The sequence below is a fragment of the Chrysoperla carnea genome, chromosome 2, assembly GCF_905475395.1.
Source record: "Chrysoperla carnea chromosome 2, inChrCarn1.1, whole genome shotgun sequence".
NCBI classification, from domain to species: domain Eukaryota; kingdom Metazoa; phylum Arthropoda; class Insecta; order Neuroptera; family Chrysopidae; genus Chrysoperla; species Chrysoperla carnea.
The window spans coordinates 87,745,197-87,766,609 of NC_058338.1; the positions used below are offsets into that span (position 1 = coordinate 87,745,197).

General features: G+C 30.0%; 2 protein-coding genes across 2 annotated transcripts in view; both read right to left on the bottom strand.

The window, feature by feature from the left end:
* LOC123293021 (protein turtle-like) overlaps positions 1–21,413 on the bottom strand; it is a 434,897-nt gene that overhangs the window by 12,288 nt on the left and 401,196 nt on the right. The window contains exons 10-11 of the mRNA XM_044873737.1: positions 3,102–3,266; positions 2,761–3,035 (exon numbers count right to left, since the gene is read on the bottom strand). Coding sequence (XP_044729672.1) covers positions 2,761–3,035; positions 3,102–3,266 — 440 coding nt within the window. The remainder of the gene's footprint in view (positions 1–2,760; positions 3,036–3,101; positions 3,267–21,413) is intronic.
* Positions 8,795–11,077, bottom strand: LOC123293698. Its single transcript, XM_044874589.1, has 2 exons — positions 11,020–11,077; positions 8,795–9,960 (listed from the first exon to the last, which is right to left on the bottom strand). Exon 2 carries the CDS (start codon positions 9,926–9,928, stop codon positions 9,173–9,175), a length of 756 nt encoding a protein of 251 aa, XP_044730524.1. The 5' UTR covers positions 9,929–9,960; positions 11,020–11,077; the 3' UTR covers positions 8,795–9,172.

Genomic DNA, 21,413 nt, shown 5'->3' on the forward strand with positions numbered 1-21,413 from the left:
TCAGCAACGTTAATTAGTAATCAAAGATTGTCGTTAAATATAGTGTAAAGTTATTGGAGCTAACACAAAAATTTATTACGTTTTTTTTTACCATTTTCCGTCTCAGTTCATCCACCCGTGATCATGATAACTCAAAATCAAAGGGAGATATCAAGTTGAAATTTTTATAGCGTCTTCTGGACGTAAATAAAGAGTTTGAGTTCGTAAATGAGCAATATAGATCAATTAGGCTTTGAATCCGTATAATCCATCTAGTTAACTGTTAGAGCTAAAAGAGTTAGAGTAAAAAATGTTTCTTAAAAAAAAAATAAACAAATTTTATGAAAAAAGTTTTCGTTAGCATAATTGTTTTCCCGAGAGGGAGCAAATGACAACATTTTTGTGTCGATTTTCCCCAAAACTATAAAAGATAGAGATATGAACATTTTATAAGAAAGAAGAAGGGCGCCGTAAATTTATTCAACAATTAGCTCAGTCTATGCTTTATTTTCACTTGTTTATTTTTGTATTTTGTTTGTTTTTTTATTTCTTGGAAAATCTACTTTTTTTTTTTAAATTAGTTTTTCATTAATACTTACTCAAGAAGATATAGAGCTGAGCAATATAGTTCACATCCAGATTAGTTTTTTAAAAAGGCTCGATTCTCGAATTTTTTTTTCTAATGCATATCTAAGTTGTATTAATAATATTACATTAAAAAACATAGAAAATATCTATTATAATCTGTCTGTCACGTCGTTTTCTACTTTCTAGTAATATGCATATATAGAAGTGAAAATTTATTCAAACCAATCGAAACAAATTGAATATTCAGCATTTTTTTATTTTTCTTTGTCTGTACTCGAACATCAGTACAACAGCCATTACTGATAATCTGATACGAAATAAAATGGTGAACAGAAAATTGTAATCGAATTGAAGCATGCATTTATTATGAAATATCAAAGCTTACTTCCATAAGTTTTTAATCTGCGCTCTTATGTTATTTTGAAAAAGTACTGAAAAATCGTATATTTTAAGGTTTTTCGATACCAAAACGAGAAGTGTTACCAAAAAACTGAAATTTTGTGTGTAAATTAATGAGTATTTAATACGCCTTCTGTATAAATTTCAAGTCGATTATCTGTACGGTTTACGAGAAATTAATTTTTAAAAACAGCCCTTTTTACATGGTGATAAATGAAGAAGTCGGAATAAGTAAATGTTGGTTTTTTAGTCGATAAGTGCTTTTCAAAATGTTTTACCATTTACAAAAAAAAACTTTTATCAATATCCTACAAGTTTTAAGCTTTAAAATCATACCCAAAGTACTAATTGTGCATAAAAGTGAAATTTTTTTGGATAAAAACACTGACTTTAATAGTTAATTTTTCATAAACCGTAGAGAGAATCGATATGAATTTTCACAAAAGACGTATAAAAGGATGTTTAATTGATAAATAAAATTTCAAATTTTTGATACCAATTTCGTTTTTACGGTATTGAAATACTTTTAAAAAACTTATATAAATTGTGTAATGTTGAATTTTGTTTTGTAATAATTAATGTAAATTCATAAATCAAAATAATTAACTTAAAGTTACGACATAAACTAAGTGCGAATTATGTTTTCAAAAACGTGCTGGAGCTTTTTTCATGTTTGAACAACTAAAGTTCTTCTTTTACCTTTGAGGTAAAATGCACAAAATACACAATCTACATTTTTTTCCATGATTATGAACTTATTTCACTGCAATTTTGCTTCTAAATTTTTCTTTCGAAACACTACTTTCGACTTATATATTAAAATATTAAAATATTATAGTGATATTTCATTGAATATTATTAATACTACAGGCAATATAGAAATTAGCTACTCTTGTCTATAATGAACTAAATTACAGGTCTTATTTTATTTTTATTATTTGAATATGTTTAGTATCACGTATATTGAATGTAAATGCACTAAATCCTTACAAAAAATGGTAATAACTTTTAATGTAAATAATTAAATTAGCTACCTTTTTGTGAACTAATTTTTTTTTGTATCACTAACCGTTTATGATTTATACGACTATGACGATTTACTTATTGGCTATTTGACCGATATGTCTTCTAATATTTGTTTAAACAAGAAAATGATAATAACTTAGCTTTTAAATCTACAAATTTCCTAAAACATTTGCCTTAAAAAGTTTTTTCTAAAACTAATATTTATGAAGTTATAACGCGTTTAATGTTCCCTACACCAGTGAGAACACGCAAGAAAATTATTAGCTTTTATACTTTAACGTGTGTCTAGCAGGCGCTGGCTCTTACTCTATTAGCTATGTTTACAAAATAAATAATCATATTATAAATTTAATATCAATTGAACACACAAATAAATACCAGTTCAGCCAAATAAATATTGGTTTTATTAATTTGATAATTAACATGGAATCTTGGGTGGTCCCTGAGGTCCCCATAGAGTTTTTTCTTTCCTGTTTGAACAACTAAAATTTTTCTTTTATCTTCGAACCATCTGGCTATGATCAGCTCAGGATCAAAACTCTTAAGTCAATCTACTTTTTCCTTTATTGTATAAAACACGATGAATTTTAAGGACTATGCAATCCTATTTACTCTTATGAAGTTTATTTAATAGGTACTATGAACTTAAAAATATGAGTATAATGGAAGTTAAATTGAGATACTGATCAATTCTTAATATTTTTTTAACATCTGAGAAAAGAATTGGTAAAATCAGTGTATGTAAAAAAAACCACAATCAAAACTTACCATTTTCTGTTGTGGATACTCTTGTATGGGCATACCATTCCTTAACGTACAATAACCCATATACCCGGATGGTCCATTCGCACCACCAGGTTGTTGATGTAACAGACTTCGTGTCGGTGATGATGTTTCTATTGTTGATATGTGCTGTCGTTTTCGTAAGAAATCTGTTTGTTCATCTGAATCGACCGGTTGTGGTATAATATCGGGATTCTTTTCATCACTTTCATTCCCATCACCAGCACTTGAATCATGTTTACTAATTGGGCTACCCCCGGCTCCACATCCTTTATCACTTGATACGGTACCACAATTAGAGCCACGATGCTCACCCACACTAGCACCATTACGTTGCACTTTATGCCGTTTATTACGACGTCCATCTGCTGTTTGTGTACATTGAAAACGTAATACAATTATAACAACTAATGCTACAATCAATAATGCTGATATGACACCGATTAGTACGCTCATCATTGGTGTAAAACGAAATCCGTTACGTGGCCGATCTGAAACAAAATTATAATAATTAGTGAATTTATATTTAATAAATTTGTAATTAATTTGAAATTGCTGGATTAAGATTTGTTAAAATTCTGCCGAAATTAAATCTTTGCGGAATAGGCTTTTGTCCTAAATTTTAAAAATTGGTTTATACGTTACATTAGTATCTGATTTACACCAAAAAAGTATTATTAAAAAAACACTATTTGCATTTGGTATTTCGCATTTTCCAAATCCAATTCAAGTTTACTTCGAAAACAATATAGAGTTGGCATACAATCATTTTTGTGTATGCAAGTTTAAGCAGTTGTAATCAAGTAACTTGCTTCGTTCAATTAAAAAGTAATGTTCTTTACATAGCGTTTGTCATGGCGTGACGTAATAGGTACTCTCTGATTGGTGTTTGCTATCGCGTGACTGAATGCCTCAATTTACTAAAATTATTTTATAAAAATAATGATAATCCTTATTTTTTATGAAAAATAATTTTGTGTTTTGTTTTCTACATATATCATGATAACCATTAGAAACTTCTATTGGATAAATTAATGACTCTACTCTCAAATTTTTGACTTGAAAATATCGAAAATTCGTGAAAAAGCTTTCTGTTTAAATTTTCTCGAAAATGGTAATAAATATGGAAAAATTTCAAACAGTGGGAAATTAAATTTTATAAAAAATATGTCAAGAACTTTTTTCATCCTTTGAAGACAAAGTTATAGTACCCTAATTGTAACCAATTTTTCACCTTCAATTGCTAAAACTCTATGTGTATAACTTTATTTTTATAAAATTGAATTTGATACAACTTTTGTCTAAAACCTTTTTTTTATTTGTAATAGTAACGAAATTGCAGTGTCGTCTAAATCGGGCTGAGATAGAATCATTTAGAGACCAGATAAAATTTGTCTATTTTAACATTTGCAACCCAAACTGAAATCAACCTTTTTTACCTTGAATTCACGGAAAAGTACGTCAGCATTGCGCTTACATCAACCCACTGATTAACGGGTTGGTTATGCTTTAATAAGGTCGAGATAGCACCGGTTTGCGAATTTGGCTTTTACGAAAACCCTGTAATCTATGGGTTAGTCATACAACCCCGAGATTGTATACATCCTGTGACACAAAGATTGCCTACGCCTTTAATGCAAGCTATTCCTTAAAATATCTAACGTCTAAACAATTAACGACGTAGTAACTAATGCAAAAATTTCACCAAAATATCTAAATATGGCATCGTTTGATTATTATGCATTAGATATTTTCCCGTGATATTCTTGCATGCGTTCTTTGTTGTTTTAGACAATTTTGCAACAGTTATTTAGATTTGACGCCAGTCATTAGGGTATTAGATTTTCATACATAAATCATTTAACAAGTGAAATTTACAAAATATTAAAAGCCCCCGACAAAAAGACCAAAGGCACTTCTTAGGTACTATTTGAAGTATGATGAACTCATAAAAATTGTAGAAAATGTGAAGATGCGATGTAATTGCTGGCCCCAATAGTTATTTTTTCGGTATTATCTGAATCAACAAACAAGTGAAGCCTTTAAAACGCCCAAAAATGTGGTATATTTTCTGTGAATCTCTACAAATTGAATAGAAACATAGCTAATTTTCAAACAAAAACAAAAAATCGATTCACCTGTCAAGAAGCTACTATGCAACAGGTCACACTCAGTTACAAACGTTTTAGAGTGATAACACCCATCTTGTCGCGTCGAGGTTTAATAAGTGACATTTCAAACAAACAAAAACTGAAACAAAATCGGTTCATCCGTTTAGAAGTAACGATGTTACAAGCAGACACACGGTCGGGGATTAATTATCAAAAGTCATAATTAATCCCCGACCGTGTGTCTGCTTGTAACATCGTTACTTCTTTCTCTGTTCGACTAAAAATATAATGGCAATCGTCAAATATAAACTAATAACGTTTCATTAATTAACACGGTAAAACGGAATGTCATATTTTTTCATTAAAAGTATACACGCTGTGAAACTAATTATTATTTTCGATGTTCGGGAAACGAATAGTTTTTACCTACACCGTTGTTATAATAAAAATGGCATATTCGATATATGCATTTTTTCATTCATTAACGGGAAATGGGAAAATATGAGTGTTCAAAGGATGTACAAGATGCTTGAAAAATTATTGCAAAAAAATTTAACAGAAATAAAACTAATATTTAATAATAATAATATATTAAAAAGAAATTATTGCAAAGAAATTTAACATAAATAAAACTAATATTTTATAATAATAATATATTAAAAAGAAATTATTGCAAAAAAATTTAACAGAAATAAAACTAATATTTTATAATAATAATATATTAAAAAGAAATTTTTGCAATAAAAAATTTTTACATATTTTTTATAGGGAACGTAGACTTTCCTCGAAAAATCAACCTGAAATATTGATATTCGATTCTATTTACTTTAGCGCGAAACATTGTCTAATAAGCCTTTCTATATCTTTATCAATCATTAACCCATTATTAATACAAGTGAAATTTACAAAATTTAAAAAAACCCACGAATAATTTTTCGGATATGCAAGCCTAAAGTCGCACTTGAAACATAGCTAAGAACACTCTCCATTAAATTACATATCATCCGAAACAAAAATTATCAAAATCGCATCTTCCGTTGCACGATTCAGTCATTTGCCTTTTTAAATAACGTAAACACTTTACTTACACATTTTTTATATCAATTTTATGGTGAAATTAAATTCATTAATAACATTATTTTTAATCCCCGAATTAAAAAAAAAGGGTATTTGACCGCTATGTATGTGTGTCTGTGTGGCTGTCTGTCTGTGGCATCGTAGTGACTAAAAGAATGAACAGTTTTTTCATTTGAAAGTTGGTAACACTTGAAATTTAATTTAACGGAGAGTGTTCTTAGCTATTTCAAGTGCTAGCTTAGAGTTCCATTCTCGAAAAAACTAAAAAATTGGCAATGATCTTCAAAATCGATTCAGTTTAGAAAATGCATGACGTATAATTTTAACATAAATAATTACTATGGAAATGAATGGCGAAATGAACCTGGCGATTCATTTTGAAAAGTAAAATGGTAAAATAATTAGGTAATTCAAAACAATAATTCAAAAGAACAAAGTCAACTCAAATATTTCAATTTCAATTAAAATATTTCCAAAAATTTGTCCCAAAAAATGATAGCTCTCTAAGTATCTTTTTCATCTCATCTGATGTCCTTGACCATCACTTTGATATTGTTTGAAGTGTTTATCTGTCCGCCCGTGTGTTTCTCAGTAACATCGTAGCCCTTAAACGGTCGAACCGACTTGATTGAGATCGTTTTATAGCTAAGTTTCCAAAAATCGGTTTACAAGGCATTTGTCGGGGGTTTTTTTAAATTTTGTAAATTTCACTTCTTATAAACTGCAAAAAACAGTTAAAATAATGACAATCTCAACACACTCAGGGAGTGATATCTAAATATTTATTCAAATTCACTGAAATATCATAATTAAATAAATTTCTGTATGATTTAGAAAAAACACTTACAAGCATAAATTAAAACATTAAATTTATTAATCCAAAAAATCAGACAAAACGTAATAAACATAATCTCTTACTTTCAGTTTGTTTATAACTCATTTATAACCCGAATTAAATGCATTAAACAATTTTTTTTATTGCTATTTTCAAATTGTATATAAATATTTACAATTTATAGGCAATTTTAAACAAAACATATTTGTGAATGAAATCATGAATATCAATTATTTTATTACATTCATAAATATTTTTATTTTATTTTTATTTGTATGCAATGGGTCAATCAAAAGTGCTCCAGCTGGTGCACAATGTTTAATATTCTGTTCATGCTTAAATCCTGACGATAATTTAACGCCTGAAACGTGCAATGGAACATTTATACCAGCATTTACAACATGTGGACAATGTTGCCCAATATGTACGCAAACGAATCCGATGCGGAAATAAATACAAAGAAATTTTTGGATGGAATTAATGATTTTAATTGTGGAATCTGTATAATTATTTCAATTGTGGAATCGATACATTTTTAATAGATATATCTGTATGTAAATACATTCTGAAGTTTAAAAATAAAATTTAAAAAAAAAAACCTTACTTAATTGTACTAAAAAAAACTTTAAATGTAAATTGAATGACACGGTAAATCGAGAGCGACAACATAAATAACATGCATTTTTAAGAGCAGGTAGATTGTGGCTTACAAAAAATCCGAAGAGCGAGGTTGAGGTAACTCAAGTGGCCTGTTTGTTATGGAATGATTGTCTAACTGCACCAAAAAACAACTTTCAATGCAAAACAAAAAAGTTGAATTTACTGACTTTTGGATAGAAATTTCATATAAATACTCCACAAACGCTGGAGAATTCGTTGATGGAGAAATATTTAAGCAGACTCTCTGATCTACAAAATGAAAGTAAAACTTCAGGAAAAGGAAAAATCAGGTGTTATTAATCTTATTTGTTCAAATTATCATCAATAAAATAAGAATGCGATACCAGCTAATAGTATCAATAAAAGGCAATAAAATTAATTATGTTTAAAAATAATATTTATAAATGATATAGAATGTAGGTATTTTAAATTTTATTTTATTCTAGCAGATACCCGCCTGATTTGCTGGGCCATTTTTACTTTAAAAACAAAGACTATCATGTTATAGCCCTCACCTACGCTACCTTTTGTTCACAATTTTATGGCTTTTAATTTTTTAAGTTTTTGAAAGAGTTGATTTGCCTATGATACTCGCTGACATTGCAACTGTCTATAGGTCTAATCATTAAATTAACCTGATATTTATACTTTTTGGATCCAAATTACCCCATCCACTGAGTTTCATCAAATTCCAAAACTTTTATTTGCGATTTTCTCAATTTTTTCAAAGGGCCCCTTAAAAAAATTGCAAAAAACCGAGAAATTTTTTTATCTCCAATTTCGATAAAATTCAGTGTATCAAGTAATTTTGACCCAAAAAGTACAAAAATGGTGTGCATTTGTTGACTGGTGGAATAGTTTTTGAGATACGGACTAAAATCGATCCAAATATTGCGATATCTCAGAAACTCTGCATTGTAACTTTTTATAGGGGAAATAATTTTTTAAATCGGTTAAGTTGTGAATTAAAAAATGACGAATTTTCATACAAACTATCATCCTCTTTTCACCACCAAAATTACAGAGTATGCACATTAAAAATATGGTACTGCGGGTTTCCTACTTAAGCAGTAGAAGAAAACAAAAAATACCGTCTTTTACCGTCTTTTTATCGTTTTATCGTGTTCTATTACTTGTATTGCTGCTATTAACTTACCTACCATCTAGAGGTTAGAAATTTTATTTAAAAATGTATGTCCGTTCCTAGACTATAAGATTAACCAACGCCAGTAAAATAAACAATTTCCGTTCAAAAATTAAAAAAAAATTATCTACAAATAATTTTATTCTAAAATCATTTAAATACTAACAATAATTGATATACATAATACAAATAAAATGTAATAGCACCTTGAGTCGAGGAGGCAGGTCATGGCAGCTGTCTTTCGTCCTCTCCCGAAAAATTACAGCGCCCTAGGCTAAAAACTGAGGACGCTCGTCAATATAATACAAATAATATATAATAATAAAGTTTGATTTTCTAAGATAGACCACAACTGCTAACATGATGAACTAAGGGCATCAACTACAACTAAAAAGAGGATTATAAACTTCGTCGCCATTTTCGTTCTCAAGCCATCCACAAAGAAGAGTAAAACACTTATCATAACAATTTTCCTTTTCTTATCTACATAATATGCAATGTAAACAGATGTTGAATTGCATGCAATCTTTTCCTTCTAGTGGTGCACACCGAACCGTTTGTTACTTTTTTTTAACAATTCTTTTGCGGTGGTGTTGAAGGCTCACAAGTAGCACAACAATTACAATTTGTTCCTGCAGGAGTGTAAATGCCATCACAATCTTCCTTCTCGAGACGTGCACAAAGAACCGTAGCACATTTATCATAGCAACTTTCTTCTTTTTGTTTACATAATCCACAGCAATTACAATCAGTATATGGTGGAATGTAAACAGATGTTGAATTACAATCTTTTTCTTGCAGGTTTGCACAACGAACTGTTTCACATTTTTTTAAACAATTTTCTTCCGATGGGGTTGAAGGCTCACATGTAGCACAACAATTACAATTTGTTCCTGCAGGAGTGTAAATACCATTACAATCTTCTTTATCGAGACGTGCACAAAGCACAGAAGCACATTTATCATAGCAACTTTCTTCTTTTTGTCTACATAATCCACAGCAATTACAATCAGTATATGGTGGAATGTAAACAGATGTTGAATTACAATCTGTTTCTTGCAGGTTTGCACAACGAACTGTTTCACATTTTTTTAAACAATCTTCTTCCGATGGTTTTGAACGATCACATACAGGACAACAATTACAAATTGTACCTGGAGGAAGAATTCGACCATCACAATTGTCTGGAGTAATATTTGGACATCGTTGTTCTGGTCGACATACAAATAAACATTTTGGTTTATTTTGCAGTTGAATAACAGAAATTGTGTGAATACCATTTAGAAATAAAATAAACAGATTGGCATAAATAATGTGTTTTGCCATAGTTTTCGAGTTGAAGTCAAAGAATGAAATTTCTAAAAGTTAAAAAGAAAATTTTTAGACAGCATTTTTCCTTGAGCAATGGAATAAAAAAGTCAAATCAGAAGAGATTTGAAAATGCTTGTTCACAAAAAAATTAAGCTTTAAAGAGACGCATAGTCCGCTAACGCAGCCAGAATCTATATAAGTCTCTCCTAATCTCAGAAGAATCATTTGGTTATCATCGAGTCAAAATAAGTAAAGAAGTTTTTGTATCTGATATAGCACTGACGATATACGACTTGTCGTAAATTATCGCTCTTAATTTTAAGAACTTTGCTTTTGTATATTTTGACTTAACGAATTCGTTCTTCCGAGATTCGGATGATCTTATGGACCACTCTATATAAAGTTAGAACAGATTTTTATAAATTTCTCTTAATAACTTTAAAAAATGTAATGAATCAGAAAGGACATTATTTTCAATTTTATTGAATGATACGAACTGACTTTGTCTGTTACAAGCCTTAAAATAAAATTAATAATTAAAAAAAATAAAAATTCAACTGCATTAAATAAAATCGGAAAAGAAAGGTCCAAGTCCATTAGTTTACATAACGACTTTAACAGCCGTGACCATTATAGAAACGATTTGAGCCGGTCTAGATTTTAATGGGCTCGACTGTTGTCGCAATGTAAACTATTGGAATTGTTTCTTTCTTTTCAGACTTTATTTAACGCAGTCGGGTTTTTTTTTGTTTTGTTTTGTTTTTTTTTTTTTTTTTAAAATACTTTTTAGTGTCTCGGTACTAAGAAATCTGTCTCATTTTTCTACATTAAAACTTTTTAAAATGAAATTTTAATTTCCTTTCACGAAATCTAATGACACTTGGGTTTTTAAAACAAATACAACGATACCTTAACTAAACTGTCGAAATCCATCGAGCCATTTGGAAGATACTAGGTTATAAAGAAATTTGCAAACGAATGTACATACATACATAAAATGATACGTGCGTAAATACATTACCACTCCTTGTCAGTCGGGTAATAAATAATATTGTATAAATTCAACTTAATTTTTGTATTAAAGAATAAAAATCGACTTATCTTACCTTAGAGGATTAAAATGAACAATTTATGTTTATAAAAATTTGTCACTTAAGTATTAATTTGAGACGTGTGATTTATAATTTATTTCATATTAATTTTTATTATTATATAAATATTTATGATGATTACATTTGTTTAAAAAAATATTTAAAAATAAATAAAAATTTTAATATATTTCCTCTTTCTTAATAAAACTTACGTGCAAATATTTAATATCGATTAATGGATATAGTACTATCGATTTGTAATAGTTTCAAAATTGAGAGCATTACTGCGTCGGGTTGAAAATAAACACCAAGATCATAGAATTTCTTCAAGTTTCTTCAAATTTGTTGTTGTTTACCTTCGATTTACAAAATTAAAAATATCTACTACTGTATGTATTTTCACGAATAATTTACGAATAAAAAACAGCAAGTTCCCAGTATGGAAAACTTGGAAAATTCGAAAAGTGATCCGTTAACTTAACATAAGTGTTCCTTATAAAAACGCAAAAATTTTTTGTTTGAAGAACTTTTTGTAAACCGAATAGACGGTAATTGATAGAAAAATATTCTACAAAACCCTGTAAAAAATACAAATAACAGCTTTTTGCTCGTTTCTTCATACAGATTGAACAAAAATACTGCCCTAATAGAAGACCAAGCTACTTTTATTGGAAATTTTTTTTTCGAAGATTGCCTAGATTTCACAGAAGGCATACGAGAAAACCATTTTTGGGCAAAACTTTTCAGACAGTTTTTGCTTAAACTGTACACTTTGCGGGAAAATGTTTCGAACAAATATAAAATAATAGCAACTTTCTAAAGTGTTTATCTTTCTATTACCAGGTATGGAATAGAGTAAGCATTCCTTTGAGCCTGTAAATCGAGGTTAAGTTTTAAGACAGCGTAAGATGTGAGCCTAGGCCCAACATTTGCTTGAGAAATTTTATCGATGAAACTTATTTTTCGAGTTTCAAGCATATGCCAACTTAAAAAACCAGCCTGTATTTGTAGGCCCTTGGTTGGATTTAAGTTTTGAATTTGCAAAACTTTTTAATTGATACCAAACACGATACATTTTTATAAAATTTTTACGACCGATTAGGTATAGTGTCTCATTTATCAGTTTCTAGTCCAAATGGATGCAATTTTGACCCATGCGAGACAGAATTGAGAAAATTGGTCATCCATGGCCTATAACCTTCTTACAATCTAAATTTTTAATGTAAAAATACGACGTTTTTTCTACATAAATAATCAATTTATTTTATAAACATACAAAAATACAAATGAAATAATTGTCCATTTAAGTTCGAATTATTATATTTTCAACTGCAATCAGTTTCCTAGAAGACAGTACGCACAACAGTTACATTCAGATCCGCCGTATTTTGGATGAACAAATTTTTGTGCATCGAGGCAAGGTTGTATGTCTGGACACTCTTCATTTCCTGTACATCGATATCTACAATGTTCTGGCACAGCTGGATTTCCTGTAGCAGCAGTATTTATTCCATTAATAAATAAAATAATCAAAATAGCATATAATATTATTTGTTTTGCCATGTTTTCCAAATCTTGATCGTTGAAATTGTAGAATAAGATTCCTAAAATTTATAAAGAAGTGTTTTTAAAATTGCTTCCTTCACTTATCCCTTTACAGTTGGAATTATACACAAAATATTATTCAGAGTTTTTATGAACGTTCTTTTGTTAAGACATTTTTCGATATTTTTTCTATGTGGTGTCGTTAAATAATTCCCTTTAGCTCAGTCAACTTTGAAATGCTATCGTGTTCTCCTTCGGTACAACAATTGTATTGTCAATTGATTCTGAGCTACTATGTCAAGTCGAGTTTAGCTACTAGCATGCTAGATTAAAATCGGTTACAAACAACAGACAGGCATAAAAGCAAGTTAATAAAAATCTTGTAAAATTACAAAGCATCTTACCTGAAGGTTGTAAAAATACTTTGCAGATCTATTTGCTACACATCTTTTTATACGACTTTATTCGTTATATTACTGCATTGTCTGAATAATTACGTAAGATAAATTATCTCCTATGATGTACTTAGATAGTTCACGTAATAAAATGTATTTAAGATAATTGATATGTATTATTGAATTTGATAAAGATGTAACATTTAGTTTATAAATCTCAATCTTTTCTTCGTGTAAATATTTATTATCAGTAAATAATGAATGTTTAATTATCGATTTATTGTTAAAATTATAACATAGGCAATTGTAAGTTATCTTGAAATATCGTCTATATATTGTTTCTTTCTATTGTTTCGTGTATTGTCGTTGTACTCATCCTAATGGGTTGAGCTGATTTTGATTAATTTTGTGGGTGTGCTTGAATGAATCGATCTGGATGGTTCCGACAATTTCAGCCGGAATATTTTTTTCATCAAATTTTTATACCATGTATATATGAAATGTACATAGTATATTAAGTTTAGTCCTAAGTTTTTAACGCTTAAAAATATTGGTACTACGAAAAAAAGTTTGCCATAGATGTTCATAGAATCATCTAATTCGTCAATTTTCGGTTGTCCGTTCGTCTGTCCTTCCATCCGTCCGTCTGTGAACACTCTACTCTGTGATAGCTTCAAAACGAAAACAGATGTCAAGCTGAAATTTTTACAGCGAACAGCGCACTCAGGACGTAAAAAGTAAGTCGAGTCCGTGAATGGGCAACATAGGTGAATTGGGTCTTGGGTCCGTGGTACCCATCTTGTAAATCGTTAGGGATAGAACAATAGTTTAAATATAAAAAATGTTCCTTATCCAAAAATAGACAACTTTTGTTTGAAATTTTTTTTTTGTAAGCATCACTGTTAACGCACGAGGGCACACATTAGATGCAAATTTTATATTATGTATTAATTAATATGGGATTATATAATTTTTATGTATGTGTGACATGTTTAGGTGTGTATAATGTGTTAGAGTAATCAACAATGTCTCTACATGGTATTTCAACAATTAACTCAGTGAATTGTTTGTTTTCACTTGTTTGTAGTTTTTTGGTAATAACAAATATTCGAGCAGGACAATGTAAGCCAGAATCACTTTTAAGTAATATAATGTTAAAAATGGCTGAATTTCATTTTGAAATACCTTTGATAAAGGATAAGCAAATATGAGACATATAATTTTTATTTGGAGTAAAAACAAAAGTGTCTAGGATATTTTTTTTGTTTTTAAATTTTAGACTTTTGGTATTTTCAATTAAAAACGATTTCATGGAAAAAGTAAGTTGCCTCTTAGGCGTAGAACAAATTTATTTTTCGTTTGGGATTTTAGTTTACTTCTAAGATATAAACACACACCAAATTTTTTAATTTTGTGGATTTTTGTTTGAATGGCTTCGTGAATAAGCAAAATTGTCACTTTGGAGCTAAGAGTACTGATCAATAATCATGTTTAAATCTACCCATCCACAAAAATTAACTGAAGTAGCATGAAAATTTAAATATTCTATAATCTTTCCCAAGAAAATAGCCTTTTGCCGCCCTAAAAGGCGCTCGTCTACAAGAAATCCAGTTTCAATGGTAATTGAAATGTCCACGGTCTAAAATCAAAATCGTATTGTAATTTCATTTATTTCAAATTAAAATCCTACTTGATCCATGTATACTTTCAAAAATTAACAAAGACGTATAAAAAATAACACAGGTCTGCAAAAAAATGCCAGCTGCATGAGATATTTTTACTAAATTATATGTTTTAGAATGCGCTGATTTCAGAAGTGATGGCCATTTTTTTCTATCACGTAAGGTTTTTTTGCAAATTGAAACACAAAAATTGGTAAAAGCACTTTTTAATAAAAATTATACAGTAGCCTGCAAGGATTGTGACATCCCATGTTCCTTGGTACCGTCTCTCGATATCGCGGACATCCTGGTGAAACCGCTCCCCCTGTTTTTCACTGTAAACTCCCAGGTTTTCAGGGAAATATTCTTTGTGGGAGTGTAAAAAATGTACCTTCAGGCTCTTTTTGTAGCCCTGAGCTTCGTATGCTGCTAGTTGAACAATGGTTTTGTAGTCAGGATCCTTAGTATTTCCCAAAAACTTTCGCACTACATCCTTGAACGATACCCAAGCTTCTTTTTCCTTCTCAATCATACTTTCCACAAAGAGGGTGTCAGTTAAAAGCCTTCTAATGTCGGGGCCAGTGAAAACTCCCTCTTTCAATTTTGCTTATGACAGCTTCGGGAATTTTGTACGTAGATATTTAAAACAGTCTCCATTCTTTTGCAGGGATTTTACAAATTGTTTCATCAACCCCAATTTGATATGGAGAGGTGGCAACAAAACTTTTTCTTGCGGCACCAGTAATACTGATAACATTTTTTTCCCCGGGTTTAAAATTTTCTCGAGGTGGCCAATCACTTTTAGTCCAGTGCTTTTTTCTAGCTCTACAATCCCATAAGCATAAGAAGCATGGATATTTAGTATAGCCTGACTATTTTGAAGTCCCCACAAACCCTCCATTGATGGTCCTCATATTTGATTCTTTCCAGGATAATGGCCAAATTGTTATAGTTAGTTTTCTTCCATATGCACAGAATAACCCATTGGAAGCGAAGCTAATTTATTTTTATTGTGCAATAATACTACTTTAAGACTAGTTTTATATAATATTACTATAAAATCCTATATAATACTACTTTAAGACTTGTTTATGTTGTTACTAATATCTATGAAAACCTATGTGATAGAATGTTTTGAATAGTTTTCCTGTTTTTGGGAGGTCAAAATCTATAGGAAAATGTAAAAAAATCCTATGCAGTTTTATAGTCGCAGACCTGTGTAATTTATTTACAGGTATAAAATTGTTTACAAGTAATAAGTACTTATAATTTTATTTATACTCTGAGGCAGGGATGATCACATCGCTGATAATGATCTACAATGCGCAATCAATCGTTGGAAAAAACTGTTAAAAACCAACTATTATTCAATTTGTATGGAATTTTTTTTGAATCCCACCAATTTTGGGTTACTCTTTTTATCTGTAACGGTAGTTTTTCGCTACACTTAACCTTTCCGCTAATATTACCAGGACTCCACATTCTTGAAAACTATTACAGTGAGGTTAAATAAGACTCAAAATTTGAAAAATATGGCCCAACTTTAGTCGGATTACATACTTGGTTATCAAAATTTTATTTTATTTGGAGATGATAGAGCAAAATTAACTTTTTTGAATTTTGATGACGCCGATTGCGGTACATCATATTTTTATCTGAGGGGGCGTCCATTAATTACTTGAGGCATTAAAAAATTTTTTTAAATCCTCCCTCCCCTTTTGGTAGGATGTCGTAGGATTTTTGAGAATTTTAAAACTTATACTTTGAGTAAAAAAATTTTGGATTTATTAAAAAAAATTTGCTCAATTACTTTTATTTAAGACTATAGCAAGACTAGTATTTGCGAATATGGCTGTAATCTTAAATTACAGTGAGAAGCTGTATTAGACTGAATTAGAATAAATATTCTATTAAATTTAATTTAACAATTTATTATTTAATTTTATCACTGTAATTTAAGATTACAGCAATAGTCGCAAATATATATATCCCACCAAAAATATACGGTAAAAAATTAGCGGTAAAAATTATAAAAAGTCTCGATGGAGGTGTTTGTTTATCTCTAAAAAGTAATGAAATCTAGACAAAGTCGTGCCAGGTTTAAGGTTTCTTACTGCGATTTCTTTATTATTATACTTAATGTTGTGTCACTTGGCCGTTGAAGAATACACAAGGGTACAAAACTAGGTGCTCCATGACACTATTGCACCAATCTGAGACCACGTCAACGTCCACGGCCAAGTCACACAACATTAACTATAATAATAAAGAAATTGCAGTGAGGAACCTTAGACTTGTGCGACTTTGTCTAGATTTCATTACTTTTTAGAAATAAACAAACAGCTCCATCGAGGCTTGGCTAGTTTTTTACAGAATGTTTTTAGTGGGATTTCACTTCTTTTTGTAAAAACGTTGGCATTTTGATTTTTTTTTCAGGGTCACCAGGTACTCCAGATCTTCGATAATCCTAGTTTTTATAGTTTTCCTTTTATGTGACCATTAAACCCTAACTCTGTACCAAATTTCAGCTCTTTGAGTTTTTTGGGAAGTACTAGTTTTATTCTGATGATCATGAGTGAGTGAGTGTCAGAAATTCGAAACTTTGCTTTCGCTTAACTTCGGAACTAAATGGCCTACAGACTTGAAATTTTGGATTTTAAGTATGTGATTATTTCTGTGTTCTGGATTTATCCAGAGATTCTCAATAAGGGCCTGAAAAAGCGGCGAAATGGTTCCAGTAAAGGATGGAACGGCAGTGTTTGCAGTGTTTGCACGACTTGGTGGGGGCACTCCCGGATATACGTTCTGTTAATAACTGCAGATAGTCGGCCTACAGAATAAGCTCATAAAGAGGAACAAAAAAGATCCTTACCAAATTTCGATCTGAGCCCTGATTCGGAAGTTGTGGCTATTGAAAAAATAGAAAGATTTATGAATTCACAAACCTATCAAATTCAATAAATTAGTAGGGGTCACTTTAGAATATAGAAACGTCGTTTTGATCATGTTTTCCGGCAAAACTGAAATACTTACTGTAAAATGTGCCTCTTCCTGACATCTATTGGTGTTTATCGTAGTTAACGAAATAAAATACATTACCGGGACATTCAAATTGGTATTTGTGTGGAGACATTTTAAACGGTTCTTATATTAGTGACAAAATTTGTGTTTTTTAACTCAAAAAATACCGTGCAAAGCTCGGTCATCCAGATATTTTCTACTTAAAACTGATATATTCTTCAGTTTCCTTGAGGAAGAAGTAAAAAAACGTCGTTTATCTATAAATAAGTTTTATTTTATAAACATAAAAAACTACAAAATACATAAATTATTTAATTTCGAGTTATGAATTTTTCGTTTTACAATTTTATTAACTTTTAATTTGTTTTTGAAATGATTGCAGATGTCAAGTAAACTTTCCTCATTGAAATGAATTTCATCTTCTTCTTGGTTGATAACCTTCACAAACCGGACAACAGTCACGTTGAACTATGCGTCCATCACAACTATTTATTTGTCGACATTGCACCCCTGCACATGGATCTCCACTTCTTGCAGACACTTCAGTAACAATTCCATTTAGAAGTAAGATAATTAGAAAGGCATAAATTATTTGCTTTGCCATGCTCTCCAAAATGAAATTAAATTTGGATAATTAGATTCCTGAAATCTAAAATAAATATTTATTTATTTATTATCCTTTCAACCAAGATTTCATTCAAATTATCAGTTTTATCTACTTAACTGTCCTGGTCAAGATCCTTTTGCCTAAACATTTTATATATAGTCAAGCCATAGGGCTACGCAAAGGAACATAATTTTATTTTTAAGGTAAACGAGGCTTGGCAGTTTAAGATTAAAAAAAGGCGCAAAATGGTATCAGATTAGAGTGGCTAATAATTAAAAGTGTCAGAAGCAATGAAATAAAGACGCATTTTTAAGTAAATACAAAAATCTTTCGCGTTTTCAGTGTAAAAGCGCATATTGTGTAAAGATCACAAAAATGTTTATGTCAAGTAGAAATAAAGGCAAGCAAAATGTTTTCATGATTTTCGATATGTTTTCTATGTGATGCCTTTTAAAAGTTTCTCGGAAGAACGGAAGAAAGTTGAGCGTTTTAATCCAGCATCTTAGTTCTGAGCTAAAAGTCTTTAGTGTTTAGCTATAAGCAAGTTAGTTTGAACTCGATTACAAACAGCACGCAGGCAAGACAGCGAGTTACTCTATTAAAAAACTTGTAAAATTCAAAACAATCTTACCTGAAGAATATTTGTTGTAAAAATACTTTTCAGAGCATTTGCTACACATCTTTTTATACGGTATTATTTGTTATAATCATGGCGTGAATAATTACGTGAGATAAATTATCTCCTATGAGATACTTAGATAGTTCACGTAATAAAATGTACATAAAATATTTAATATGTACATAAAATATATATTTTGATTTGATAAAAATGGAATATTTAATTTATAAATCCTAATCTTTTTTTCGTGTAAATATATTTATAATCAGTAAAATAATGGATGATGAATTATCGATTCATTGTAAAAATATTAGCATAGGTTTTTTTTTTAATTACCTTAAAATAATGAACTTCAAGCCAAAATAATAGGCAATAATCCTACCATATTGCCACCTTCGAAACCGACAACTCTCATTAACCCAAGAAAATAAAGGTTTTTCTGTTTCAAAAATCCAAGTGAAGTTTTTTAAGCGGGATTATTTATATTCGGAATCAATAAATGACCTATGAACAACAATCCATTGCAAAATCATGTTGCCCAAAATAATTATCCAAGATCAAGAGTCTAGAAAATGGATGTTAATTAGTCAGTTTTAGCTATTATAAAATTTATTCGTGAGTTAATTTTACATACAAAAGTTTCTGTACAAAATTTCCATAGAAGCAATAGTTAGTTTTATTAATATTGCGAAGAGTTAGTTTTTTAGAAGCAATAGTTTTCGTTTGAAGGATTTTTCCCAATTAAATTTATTCGTCGAGTTTCAAGCATTTGTGAATTAAAAAGCATATCATTAAAAGAGGACACCCTGTAGATGGAGATTTCGTTACAGTATGGCTTCTCAGTCTATCATCTAAATTAAAACGAAAAGATCTTACCAGTTATGAATGTAAGTTTAGTTTGAAGAACTTTTTTGTAAATCGAACAGACAGTAATTGATAGCAAAAATATGCTACAAAATACTGTAAGATAATACAAATAACAGCTTTTTGTTCGTTTCTTCATTCAATTTGAACAAAAATACGGTCCTTAGTAGAAATCCAAGCTACTTTTATTGGAATTTTTTTTCGAAGAATGCCTAAATCACGCAGAAGACATACAAGAAAACCATTTTGGGTAAAACTTTTCAGACTGTTTTTGCCTAAATTGTACGCTTTGCGGAAAAATTTTTCGAACAAAAAATGAAACAATAGCAACTTTCTAAAGTGTTTATCTTTCTATTACCAGGTATGGAATAGAGTAAGCATTCCTTTGAGCCTGTAAATCGGGGTTAAGTTTTAAGACAGCGTAAGATGTGAGCCTAGGCCCAACATTTTTTGCTTGAGAAATTTTATCGATGAAACTTATTTTTCGAGTTTCAAGCATATGTCAACTTAAAAAAACAGCCTGTATTTGTAGGCCCTTGGTTGGATTTAAGTTTTGAATTTGCAAAACTTTTCAATTGATACCAAACACGATACATTTTTATAAAATTTTTACGACCGATTAGGTATAGTGTCTCATTTATCAGTTTCAAGTCAAAGGGATGTACTTTTGACCCATCCGAGACAGAATTGAGAAAATTGGTCATCCATGGCCTATAACCTTCTTACAATCTAAATTTTTAATGTAAAAATACGACGTTTTTTCTACATAAATAATCAATTTATTTTATAAACATACAAAAATACAAATGAAATAATTGTCCATTTAAGTTCGAATTATTATATTTTCAACTGCAATCAGTTTCCTAGAAGACAGTACGCACAACAGTTACATTCAGATCCGCCGTATTTTGGATGAACAAATTTTTGTGCATCGAGGCAAGGTTGTATGTCTGGACACTCTTCATTTCCTGTACATCGATATCTACAATGTTCTGGCACAGCTGGATTTCCTGTAGCAGCAGTATTTATTCCATTAATAAATAAAATAATCAAAATAGCATATAATATTATTTGTTTTGCCATGTTTTCCAAATCTTGATCGTTGAAATTGTAGAATAAGATTCCTAAAATTTATAAAGAAGTGTTTTTAAAATTGCTTCCTTCACTTATCCCTTTACAGTTGGAATTATACACAAAATATTATTCAGAGTTTTTATGAACGTTCTTTTGTTAAGACATTTTTCGATATTTTTTCTATGTGGTGTCGTTAAATAATTCCCTTTAGCTCAGTCAACTTTGAAATGCTATCGTGTTCTCCTTCGGTACAACAATTGTATTGTCAATTGATTCTGAGCTACTATGTCAAGTCGAGTTTAGCTACTAGCATGCTAGATTAAAATCGGTTACAAACAACAGACAGGCATAAAAGCAAGTTAATAAAAATCTTGTAAAATTACAAAGCATCTTACCTGAAGGTTGTAAAAATACTTTGCAGATCTATTTGCTACACATCTTTTTATACGACTTTATTCGTTATATTACTGCATTGTCTGAATAATTACGTAAGATAAATTATCTCCTATGATGTACTTAGATAGTTCACGTAATAAAATGTATTTAAGATAATTGATATGTATTATTGAATTTGATAAAGATGTAACATTTAGTTTATAAATCTCAATCTTTTCTTCGTGTAA

Coding starts and splice junctions, on each gene's coding strand:
- LOC123293698 (XM_044874589.1), bottom strand. CDS start 9,928: ATGGCAAAACACATTATTTATGCCAATCTGTTTATTTTATTTCTAAAT.